General features: G+C 45.8%; 1 protein-coding gene across 2 annotated transcripts in view; it reads right to left on the bottom strand.

Moving 5' to 3' along the window:
* USP42 (ubiquitin specific peptidase 42) overlaps nt 1-12798 on the bottom strand; it is a 42147-nt gene that overhangs the window by 8361 nt on the left and 20988 nt on the right. For both annotated transcript variants that reach the window (XR_011252569.1, XM_069569583.1), the window contains exons 4-14: nt 11627-11737; nt 9875-9977; nt 9090-9157; nt 8049-8119; nt 6835-6917; nt 5298-5409; nt 4357-4497; nt 4071-4171; nt 2851-3004; nt 422-1132; nt 195-289 (exon numbers count right to left, since the gene is read on the bottom strand). Coding sequence is in view for 1 of the 2 variants with exons in the window: in XM_069569583.1 (XP_069425684.1) it covers nt 195-289; nt 422-1132; nt 2851-3004; nt 4071-4171; nt 4357-4497; nt 5298-5409; nt 6835-6917; nt 8049-8119; nt 9090-9157; nt 9875-9977; nt 11627-11737 (1750 nt within the window). In the remaining variant the exon portion in view is untranslated. The remainder of the gene's footprint in view (nt 1-194; nt 290-421; nt 1133-2850; nt 3005-4070; nt 4172-4356; nt 4498-5297; nt 5410-6834; nt 6918-8048; nt 8120-9089; nt 9158-9874; nt 9978-11626; nt 11738-12798) is intronic.

Here is a 12798-nt window from a genome sequence, read left to right as displayed (position 1 = left end):
ACCCAGCACGGGAGGAGGCTCTGTGGGAGAGGAGGTGGGCGCTGGACTAACAGGCCCCGGTAACTTTACCTGACTCTCCCACCAGGCAAATCAACGAGTTCTACAGATGCTTATTCAAGAAGGCTCATCCTGGGCCTTTCGTGAGCAGACGCGCCCTGCTCTCACATCCTGCTGCCCCGGGACAGCCATCTTACCTAGTCTCCTCTGCCGAGCCTTTGGCTTTGCTGCCGAGTTTGAAGGTCTCTAATATTTTGTCTTCTGGAAGAGGTGGCAAAGGAGCAGGCATCAACTAGGATTAAAAAAAAAAAATGTTTTTCAGCTGTGAGTGCCACGCCCGTGCCTCCTGAAATCCAGCCATGTGACCCGCCGGACACGAGGGCAAAAGGGAAGCCCGCCTGCCCGCCACCCCACAGCTGCTCACCTTCCCAGGGAGGCCGTTTGCCTTGGGAAAGGGGTGTTCTGAGTGCAGCGCAGGCTGGCCTGGGCAAGGGGCCCCGTCTGAGGGCAGGCCGTTTTCCATCGGGTCGCTGTCCGGACCAGTAGCACCATTTAGAGCCACGGGCTCTCGGAGCTCGTGCGGGGAGGCGTCGCCGTCTTCGGCGTCTGGAGCAGGGGAGCACACGCTCTCGGTCAGCCCGCGGCCGTTCTCCTGGCCGAGGCCCTTGGCCTCCTCGTCAGACTCCTCAGAGGACTCGGCGCCGTAGGGGACGAGCACGCCAGCGCTCAGCCTGGGCCTGCCGTTCATCACGGGCCTGGAGCAGGCCTCCCTCGGGGCCGTCTGCTTTGGGACCTTACTAGAGGCGGGCGGCGTGGGGGCACTCGAGGTAGACTGTATTGCACAAGAAGCGGTAATGGTAGAAGAGGGGGCGGGCTTGTTGGGGTGCTCCAAAGAATTGCTGTGAAGGCTAGACTGAGACTGACCTTGGCGCACAGGCAACTTGTTGTGAATACTGATCGTGATTTTCTGTTTCTTGGGGTGTTCTGGAATAACTGAGGGCCTGCTAACTGACCAGTTCTGAACAGACGGGGAGGCGTTCACAGTCCTGCTGACACTGGAATTCCCGCTGGGGCCTGACATGGGGCTGCTCGGCGTCTCCTTCGGCGGTCCCGTCCCGTTCAGGTGAGGGGGGTTCTGGGGACAAGCAGACCACAGCCAGGTGAGAGCTCCAGAAACCGCCAGACTCAGAGACCTGAGGCGGCGGGCCTTTCCCACTCCGGCCCTCTTCTCTCTCTCTGAGGAGTGAGGAACACCGCCCCTCTCACGTGGGCCTGCCTGCCCTGGACCTTTCACAGGCCTCAGTTTTCTGGGAATTAATTTCTGGTAAACAGGGACAATGGCTTTTGTCAGAAAACAACCCCCAGACCAAACTCTTCCCGCTCTGGCAGAAAGCAGCAGGTCCTCTTGGGCATGGAGAAAAACAGGTTCTCCTTTGTGGTTCTGGGAGGCCCTGGCAGTTCAGGCAGGAGGAGGCCAGCCCCGGGGACTTCCCAAGGCCCCAGGAATGCTGCGACAGTCACGGACACGCTCACTTAGCCATCTCTGCCTCTGTGACCTCCCACCCTTACTTGAGTAGTTCTTTCGCTCCACATCCCAGCTTTTGCTGCTAAAATCCAGAAGTTGCACACCGGTGGTCATGGGTGAATTCTGCCTCATAGAGAAACTTTGTTTGGCCTTCAAAATGTTTTCTTAAGTATCTGAATTAGTTGCTAACTTACCACTGGATAATGGCTCAGCTGATAAAGCGTCTGCTTACAGTGTGGGAGACCTGGGTTCAATCTCTGGGTTGGGAAGAGCCTATGGAAAAGGGGAAGGCTACCCACTCTAGTATTCTGGCCTGGAGAATTCCATGGACTGTATACAGTCCATGGGGTCTCAAAGAGTTGGACACAACTGAGTGACTTTCACTTTCACACCGGAAGTTTTAGCCACTCATTTGTACCCGACTCTTTGAGACCCCATGGACTGCAGCCCACCAGGCTCCTCTGTCCATTAGATTTTCCAGGCAAGGATACTGGAGTGGGTTGCCATTTCCTTCTCCAGGGGATCTTCCCGACCCAGGGATTGAACCCGGCTCTCCTGCACTGCAGGCAGATTCTGTACTGACTGAGCTACAAGGGAAGGCTTCATAGTTAAACAAAAACATCTCTTGACAAGTCAACAGCAGCGGCCCCTCCACACAGGGCAGGCGCTCTGCAGCTGGTCTGTCCCACATCACTCAGGCTGAGCCCAGCACAGGACCTGCTGCCTGTCCAGCTCCCTACAGCACTGAGGCTGTGACTCCCTGTCAAACTGAAAGGCCGTTATGACACGATGGCACGGGTGGCAGGACTCTTCCATGGTGTGTACAGGCTATTCCAACATGTCTGCAGTTTGAACATTTATGTCAAGCAAAAGCCAGGCCTCCACTGAGGATGCCGATGTCACAGGAACCAGACAACATACTCTCCACTCGCTCTGAACAGCCCTCAGGGGTGTGACTGGGCCCAGCCAGACGGCAGGCAGAAAATGTCACACCCCTGAAAGGGCTAAATGGAGGCAACGGAAGTGTTCTTTCTGTACAACCATCTCTCTCCTGGAGGCCAGCATGAATCAAGAACCCCTCAATATGTACTCCATAAAGTGAACGGAGTCCAGGGTGGGAGATCAAGTCCCCAGTGTTTAGACAGACTCACACCCCTGCTTCCTTCTGGATCACATTGTGCGTCCTCAGAGATGTCCCCTATGTTTCAAGTATTTTATACTAAATGGCCTGAATCCACTTTTGTGGATACGAAACTCAGCTGTGCAGGAGGTCAGGCCACCACTGTGCCACTAAGTAGAGGGCTGGAAGCTCTGCTCGGGAGGGTTACCTTCATCATGTGCGAGGGGAGCTGGGGGCCTATGAATCCCGAGGCTGCCTGTTTGCTGTTGACAACCCGCTGACCGATGACCGGGCGGGGCGAGGACTGGCCGGGGCTGTGGGCGGAATGAGTAAGTTCACCTCCATTTTTCACATCATGGGACCTGGGGACAGAGAGTAACAGTGCTCAGGGTAACACGGGACACCTCCCCAAAGAGCTCACGCACACCCCACCCTCGGCAATAGGAGACTTGACCTGGGGAAGTGCACACAGTCCCGGCCCGGCCCAGGCTGGCACTGGAGCTCAGGTCAGCACACAAAGGGTCACTGTGGATTCTCATCTGATATCTGTGTATTCTAGCTGAAAGGGTTTTTTTTGGGGGAGTGGTAATTTTTTTAAAGCTACTTTTCTTTTGTTTTCCATTTTTCTAATTCTAAATACATATCACTTAGAAAGATCTGTGCTATCCTGAGAAGTTAGAAAGAAACAAAGACACTTTGCCTCCCCTCACCCCTTCAAGGAACCTGCTATCCAGATTTTGTGGATTTTCCTCCAGGCTTTAGCCTGGACTGATCTCAACATCAGCGTGTAAAATTTCAAACTGCTTATCCTCCATATATAGAGCAATTTCTCAGAGCATTTTAAAAACATCATAAAAACCACTTTCAACAGTTGCATTGTATTTCGTGACATGCACACGCTACCATTTATGTGATCTGCTATTGTTGGCAATTTCAGGATGTTCTGAATTTCCAGTTACTACCAATGGATATACCCTGGAGCATTTATCAGACTGCCCCAAGGCCCCACATCTCCAGAAGGAATTATGGAATCGGTAACACGCAGCAGCAGGCGGGGCAGGCCCGGGCCTGGCCAGGGGTGTGGCTGGCTGCTGCTGCCCGGGGCTGAGAGATGACCACATTGGGTACTCAGGAGTCCCCTTACGGGGCCTCTGCTCACTGACTCCCCGGCCCGCCAGCCCACCTGGTTTGCTGCCAGCAGCAGAAGCCCTCTGTGGCTACTCCCGTCCCTTCTTCTGTGAATTTCTTTAACCTGCCGAAGAGCTGGGAGCTACAGTGAACGCATGGCCCACTCCCAAACACACCTTCTTCACTCTCCCCACCATCAAGATGCTGTTTAACCAAACAATGGAATCTAAGCATGCTGATGAAGTGAAGCGCTCTTTCTGACTTAACAGAAAAGGTGGGAGTGCACTTTCTCGACAATACCTGATATAAAAGAGGACATAAGCTTGCTGGCTGAGTACCGATCTGATATCACTGGTAGACACGATGGAGTCATTCATTTGGTACCAGAGGCCGTTGCTAGCCTGTAAGACAGCCAACAAAAGATACTAGATTCGATCAGGTACATGGGGAACCCCAATCCAGAGACCTGTAAGAAAAGGGGGCTACCACACATCAACTGGAAAAGGCCCCCTTCCCTGCCAAGAAAGCCAGTGGTATCTTACAGTGTACTGTACATAGAGCAATTAACAAAACCCACACAACTTACTTTTATGTAGCAGAAGTAATGGCCAGCATGGCAATTAAAACCAGTGTGTACCAGGACTGCATACAAAACATAAATGATCGGCTCTCCACTTGGCTGAGACATGTACGGTCGAATGTCAAGATACTCAGGGTATTTCACATCCTACACAAGTATGAAGAGAGATAAAAGGCACGTCATCTCTGAAGGTGCAGATCATCCCGTCCACACACGCAGCGCAGGGCAGGAGGCTCACGGAGCAGGGCGCCTTACGGTGCTCCAGCAGGGACCCAACACCCGCGGCCTCATTTCAGAAGACAGGTCTAACCCGGAGTGCGCCTGACTCTAAGTGTGTTGACTGCAGTCCCGCCATATTCTTCTTTCTTTACGCAAGTAAGGACCCAGACTATGTGAATTCTCCAAACCCATCAAAGCAGACAGTTAACAATCACAAGTCTGGACTTGAAGTCATCGCTTATTTTTAACAATTCAGGAGCAGGTTATTTCTTCCACGTGTTACTGGATTTCTGACCACTTTCAGTTTCAGAAAGTGGGAAGAAAATGGGAAAGGTCAGTATACTACCAATCAGAAAACAAATGAATAAACAAGAAAACAAGCTCTGGTGAAGGAATGGCAAGGTCAGGCTAGGAAATCTCTGGACTTGAAATGCCAAAAGCGTTCCCTCAACGCTCAGCACCTTCACTGACTATGACGCCCAAACGTGGATAACAAGCACCAGTTGTGACCTTCAGAAAGTCTAGCCAGCTAAGGGATACAGACGAGAACACACACACTCTGTAAACACATATATCAAACTTTGAGCGCAGTTCTTTGACATTTTATTCTACTAACAAGTGCTGGAAGAACTTAGAACATCAGGTAATAAAAATTCCATGTAGCTGCTGGACAGTTAAGCCTTGAAAGGCTCAGCATAAAACAGTTGCTAATAACGTTATCTACCTACCTTAGCAATTTTTCCACCAGTAAAATTTGCAAAACGTTTCAGAGAAAGTGTAAGAACATTAGAAGATCTATGTATAGTGAATCTCTTTGAAGCTGGAACCATCTTTTTACACCTTGGGAAAAAAAACAAAAACAGATGTTTAAGAAGATTAACGTGGGTTGGTTATTTTTTGTTTTTTCGTCTTACCCTTGTTATTTCTCTGAAACAGTCTAAATTAAGTTTCCAAAAGAAGGGTACTGGATGAGAAATACCACCCTTTTCATCCAACAGTGAAAAAATTAAAATTTGAAATTTGAGAGATGGCTTAATTAGCATGAATGAAAGCCACAGGGCAGTTCTGAAATGTCAGGCCACTGACACCTTAGAAATTAGATTTATAGAAGTTTCTCTTAATTCAAAACAAACTGAAAAACTGGCTGGTAGAAGAACTCTGTGAAAACAAAGCCCAGATACAGAAGCAAGTAAATACTAGAAACGTCCGTGAGGTTTAAAACAAAGGAAGCATCCCTCTGGTCTTAGGAGGAAAGGGGGCCTTCTCCCCGAAACAATGAACCCAGGCACCGCATTTTACTGCCCTTTGAAGATACTGTATTTTTCACAAGTTGAAGGTTTGCGGCAACCCTGCGTGGAGCAAGTCTACTGGGCCATCCTTCTAAAAGCACGTGCTTACTTCAGGTCTCTGTGCCACATTGTGGTAATTCCTGCAGTATTTCAGGCTTTCTCACTATTATTGTATCTGTTATGATGATCTCTGATGAGTGACCTTTGCTGTTACTCCTCTAGCTATTTTGGCATTTTTAAACAAGTATTTTTAAATTAAGGTTTGTACACTGTTTCTTAGATGTAATGCTATTGCACACTTAAAAACTACGGTATAAGGTAGATGTAACTTTTCTATAAACTGGGAAACAAAAAAATTCATGCAACTCGCTTTATTTCAAGATTCGCTTTATTGTGCTGGTCTGGAACCAAACCCGTGGCTATCCCTGAGGTCTGGCCCTACTCAGTAACAACGCTTACCCGTATTACCTGACTTCAAGCGAACATCTACTTAAACCACAAGAAACAGGGCTTTCTTAAAACAGGCCCTCTTGACTTCACGGGGAAACATTACAGAATGCCTTAAACTTGAGGCTTCTGGCAGGTACTGCCCCAATCCTGGGAAACCACCATGAGAAGGAGAGAGCCTTGACTGCTCTGGGAGAGAGCGATGCACCACCCACCCCAACCCTTCACGCCGGGGTCCCTGGAGATGCTGCTCAACATACATGCGCCACCCCAGCCACCTTCACACGCAGGGGCACTAACGTGTGGATGGTCTTACCCCTCCCCTCCACCCAGCTCCCCAGGAGTGAGGACCCGCCTCCCCCGGGTCTAAGGAGTGTTAACACTCGGTGCCCTGGCCCTCGGGGAACAGAGCCAGGGTCTTCCCAGACGGTCCTGGAAGCTAACAGGAACCTTGCTGGTCAGGCAGACAGGCCAAACCCTTTCACCCCAAGCCTCCCCACTGCCCTGCCCACCAGCACCACCATCGTACTTGCTGCACTTGTATGAGTTTTCTCCATCGAGCTGTTCCGGCTTTACAAACTGCTCCAATGCCTTGTTGACACTCTGAGCAGCCTGGGGACAGAAGAGCACCAACAGCACGTGACCACGCACTGCTGCTTGTCAGCAAAAAGAAGAAAGGGGGCTCCCAAAGGGTAAAGCCAAGCGCAAACTTGGCTGAAAAAGTGCAAACTTGGTGTGAAAAGAAATGACCACGCACTTCGCTTGTCGGCAGAGGGGAAAGGGGACTCCAAGGACAAAGCCAAGCGCAAATTTTATGTAAAAAGAAACTTTTTTCATTATGGTGTTCAGTTTTACACATGTACACACCAAGTTATTGCCCTCCCCACCCCCAATTAAAAAAAAAGAGCAGGGGATTCCCTGGTGGCCCAGTAATTAGGACTCTGTGCTTTCACTGCCAAGGGCCCGGGTTCAATCCCTAGTCGGGAAACTAAGATCCCACAAGCCACACAGTGTGGCCAAAACAAAAAATAGAGGTTGCCCACTGCAGCATTATTTACAGTAGCATAAAACAGGAACAAAATCAAAGTATCTACCAGGAAGGAAATAGGCATGTAAATTGGCTGAAGCACGACACACGGCAGGCCCAAGTAAAACGCAATGAAAATAGCAAGTGGCCCAACAGACTGAAGGTGTAATCCCGTCAGTGTAAACAGTAAACAGACAACACTCTGGAACAGTTTATATCAAACTGTTAACAAGTGTTCATTCCGGGGGACAGGCTCACACATGTCTCTGAAGTGTTTCTCATTTTTATCGTTAGCGTGTATCACACTTGAGATCAGGAAAACAAAAGCTTCAGACAACAAAAAATGGGAGAGCTCAGAAAATGCAAGAAGCAAAAAACAGTTTCTAAAGAATAACCACCACCTAAATTTGGCTGATATTGATATCATAATCTGGTTTTATTAAGATTAAAGGTCAAAGGGTTAATAAACATTAACCCTTTAATGTTAATAAAGGTCAAACATTTAATAAAATTATTAAATGTTTTAAGTTTTTTATGATGCCTAATACAAAGTTTCAATAAGCTCCTCTAATGAAGTCTTAGCGTATTAAAGCTTTCAATTCATATTCTCTAACAAGTGTAGTCTAAACTGTAAAAGAACTATAAATAAATAAACTATAAATAAATTATGACTAATTTTTGTTTAACTTGACTATTACCACAAATACCAAACTTACCTTTATCTCCAAAGTTATATCGAGATAGGGATCAAAAGTATCTGAAACACCTTTGCAATTTAAACATTTGACTGAAATAAAAATAAAACACAAAAGATAAGAAAGTATAATCAGCATGGCAGTATCAACTACTGAAATGACAGAACACACACACACATTTACAAAACAAAAGCCGTAAGGTACTTTTCTCGCCTATCAGACCGGGCAAAACGTGCTCCTACTACACACTGGGAGCCACTAACTTGGTCCATGTATGCTGCTGGCTGGAGTGTAAACTAGTATAACCTCTTGGAAGAACAATATGGCAAAATCAGAATTTGAAATCACATATCCTTTGATACAGAAATTCTAATTATCACATGTACGTACACTTTTACACAGATATAAAGGTCTGTGTAGACAAGGGTGCTCAATAAAGTGCTGCTGCTGCTGCTGAGTCACTTCAGTCATGTCCAACTCTGTGTGACCCCATAGACGGCAGCCCAGCAGGCTTCCCCGTCCCTGGGATTCTCCAGGCAAGAACACTGGAGTGGGTTGCCATTTCCTTCTCCAACGCATGAAAGTGAAAAGTGAAAGTGAAGTCGCTCGGTCGTGTCCGACTCTTCTAGACCCCATGACTGCAGCCCACCAGGCTCCTCCGTCCATGGGATTTTCCAGGCGAGAGTACTGGAGTGGGGTGCCATTGCCTTCTCCGAATAAAGCGCTAGTGGTAACAACAACAAAAAAAACTAGAAACCACCTAAAAGTTCCCTGGTGGGAGTGAAATAAACGGAACACTCCTGCAACAGGGAAAGGCTGTGTTAGACCTGCATGTGCGGAAAACGCCAGAAAGCTTCCAGTGTGAAAAGAACCCAGGCTGTTCACGCACAAGAAGCTGTTGGGCGGATAACCACAAGCTGGGCCAGGGGCTGACGGAGGATGGGGGATGGGAGCCTGGGCCGGCACGGAGACACACGGGCCCCTTAACCCTTTCGGAGCCCTTGCATCCTTTTACACCACATGCCAGATCACAATTATCAACCTTTAAAACCAAGAGTTTACCTCTAGATCTTAGGTAGCCTCCAAATATCTGACAGACAAGTGTGGTGGCCTGGGTGTGTCTGTCCAATCTGAAAAAAAAAAAAAAAACAAAGAGTGAGATGAGAGAAGCGTTCTGCAAAAATAAGAGATGCTGTAACTGATGCTAAAATCATGTACATCCATAATAGAACGAGAATTCATGCAAGAAAGCCGCACAATATGGAGACAGCGAAAGAACAGCCCTGCCCAATCAAAGACACGTCTGGGGCAAGGAGGAGAAGTGGTCGGACGGTATTAAGAAGGGATTCGTAAATCAGGGCAGGACTCTGGCCCCGAAGCAGGCAGCAAGAGGCAGTCGCCCAGAGCAGGACTGGGACCCAAGCGTGAGGACCCTGCTCTGCAGCCCAGTACCCTCCAGACACTGAGAGCCCGGTCCTCGGCCGCGGGAAGGGAACGCAGGCCTGCGGGGGTGTCAAAGCAACGGCAAGTGGGCCACGACTTGTCTGTTTCTCCACCCTTCCCCTGAGCCCACGTTTAGATTTTAAAGAAGAAACTGCAGGGACTGGTAACTGACCCCAATGACAAAGGGAACATACACAGATTTCAAAGGCTAGAGACAGAAAGCACACCTTTTAAAATTTCAACCATTTTAAAGTAAGGCAAACCACTTGAGGAAGAGGCGGCACAAAGTCAAAAGGTGAAACTGACAGGGAGCGGGCAGCCCTCCAGGAAGGCACCCCTCCGGGAAGGCCGTGCCAGCGGGGCGGCCGGGGTGGGGGCGGGGGTGACCGATGCTGCGGACTCACTTATTGCTGCCGTTCAAGCATGCTTTTTGCATAGCATCAACAGTGTACTGAAGGAATTCGTGGGCGTCTTCTTGGTTTCCAAAGCGGAAGTGCCTGGCTATACCTGTAGAGTTTGAGGAAAGACAAAGCCTTATCACCACCTATCATACGCCCATGCTGTACTTCCCCTTGATTGTATCTTATGACAGTATACTGGTTAGATAACTATTTTATGAGGAAATAGCATTAATAAGTTTCCCCTGAGAACAGCTAGGATGAGCCTTACAGACCACTAAACGCCCACATGGGCTGGAGTTTCTGAGAACCCAGAGACTCTGTCTTCAGCAATAAAATGATTCTTGAATAAACTCAACTTTAGCTGTTATTGTTTCAAATTTTTGTCTCAAATGTTATGTTAGTGCACATATCTTAACTTGGGTGTGAGAATTCCCTAAGAGAATCTATATAAAACACAGAGTGTGAACCTATCTAATTCTATCCCAATAACCTAGAGAACATATCATATTCTCCACTGCACAGTAACATTTCAGTCCTATTTCTAATTGACTAAATACCACAAGCCAAAATGACAATGAAAAACAATACAAAGGCATAAATATACATACAATTGTATGCGAATATATAGATATGTATTAACTTGAATCATATGAAATTGACCACATTCCACAAATTCTGACCTACAAAAATGACAATTTCATTATTTAACCATGTATGTCTAGAGTTGGGGGGGTGTATGTCTGTAGATGTATGTACATACACACACCAATAGCGTTCTCTTAAAGAACTAGGTTTAAAAAAATTAATTATGTCTGCCATGTATGTGTGCGTGTGTATACATGTGCATACCAGTATATATAATACACACATGTAATTCAACAAACAAAATCACCCCTGGCTGAAATTTCGATAAGATCCAGCAATGTTTAAAAAAAACGCTCATGGTCTTCCCCAGCCTGTTAATAGCACCAAAGGCCAAGATCTTCTTCATCCTCAGCAGCTTTTTAGGCAAAAGCATTATAAATTGTCACTGTGTAATTATCCACCCCTACAATTACCCAGCTAGATACCAGATTAAGAGTCAGGTTTTTGTTTTATTTGTAAGCATTTTTTATTCCAACTCAGTTAATTAAGATAATACAAAAGCTTACTGCAAAAATCATGCAGAAAGTGCATAAAAAATCTCATGCAACCTATCAGAATCATTATAATGCAAGAGGAGATTTTAGAGTCATTAAAAATTATATAGAAACTTGTGAAATTTATCCACAAATCTGCTAACTTCTGAGTATAAAATGTTCTTTAAGAATATAATTAACTTTATTTTGATAATTCCTGTCACTATGTATAGTGTAATACTTATGCACTGAGTTAAAGCTAACTGAAAACTATTTAAAGAAATCGGTGGGACAATATTTAGAGTTAGTATTACTCAGCATAGAAACCCAAATATCTAGGGAAAATGCTGCAAAAGTTATCAATTTTATTAACAAATTTGAGGGTTTTATAATTTTTAATTTGTTTATATATCAAACTGAATACCACCTTCTTTACTCTATTGTCATCTTTTGCTTTAGGTTTCAAAATGTTTTTACATAGTAAATGGTTTGCTAAAAAACTGTTATTCGTTAAAGACATATTCATACACAATAAACTGTTTGCTGCAGTACCCAAGGAGCTCATCATTTACAAGTCAGATCATTTAGAGCAACTGGCTAACAAATATTCATATGAACTACTAGAGAGGATACTTACGCCGCATCTCATTAATGACAAACATCGGTTTGATAACGTCCCCAGGATTGCTGAGTGCCTGGGTGATATGTGCTTGCATTGTACACATCATGCAAAATCCTTCTGCATGACCTGAAAGATAACAGATGAGAATCCTCCAAGTTAGCAAAACATGACACCATATGTACATCAAGGGTATTACAGATAACACAAGCACACTCCTGAAACAAGGATAGCGGAACTATGTGTCCTGTTATTGAGCTATATACTTTTACTCGTTTCCATTTAATTCTCCAACAAACCTAAGTGATAAATATATATTGGCTCTATTTTACAAGAAAGGAAACTGAGGCTCAGAGAGTTAAAAATTTGCCCAATGCCAAACAGTGATGAAGGGGCAGGCACATAATTGGGCTCAAATCATACCCTTCTAATTTCGAAGCCTGTGCTCTTAACTATTGTCTATACTAGAGAAATTAGAAGTTTTTTTCCTTATGCTACCATTTGTCCCAAACAGTAAAGGAATGTCTCCTTTCAAAATCTCAAGTGTTCTAGCTTTTCCACATACAAAGGTCTCTGTTGTAATTTTTTAACAGCTTTTTAAAAATATGAAAACCACCTTAGCGCATACTAAGTGGTGCTACTGGCATCTAGTGGATAGAGATCACAAATGCTGTTCCACAGCCTACAGTAAGCAGCCTCTACCATAAAGAATTATGTGGCCCCAAAAGTCAATTACACTGAATTCAAGAAACGCCTAAAACTAAAGGTTGCTCAGTCCTGCCTAACCAAGCTTTTAAAGTCTCAAAAGGTCCAGACTGTTTCCAGTTAACATTACTGTGTCCCAGAGTAGAGCTCAAAAATATTCACAGGAATAAAAAGAAAACCTAGCACCCAGCAACATAAAATTGTAATTGAAGAGTACAAGGCACGCAATAATGCAGAAAAGACCAATAACAGGGAGCAGATAAGCAGAAATAGACCCGGAAATGATGCAGAAATAGACCTGGAAATGACACAGAAATAGACCTGGAAATGTCCTCAAAAACAAGGACAATAAAAAAGACATTATATATATATTTCTATGCTCAAGGATGTAGAAAAAAGCAAGGGTATGTTAAGGAGAGACACGGAAATAAAACCAAATCTACTTTACAGATGAAAGGTAGGATTTCTGAGATGAAAAACACAAC

This window comes from Ovis canadensis, chromosome 24, assembly GCF_042477335.2.
Source record: "Ovis canadensis isolate MfBH-ARS-UI-01 breed Bighorn chromosome 24, ARS-UI_OviCan_v2, whole genome shotgun sequence".
NCBI lineage: Eukaryota > Metazoa > Chordata > Mammalia > Artiodactyla > Bovidae > Ovis > Ovis canadensis.
Note: the sequence above shows the minus strand (reverse complement) of the source record. Positions and strands in the feature narration are given on the sequence as shown.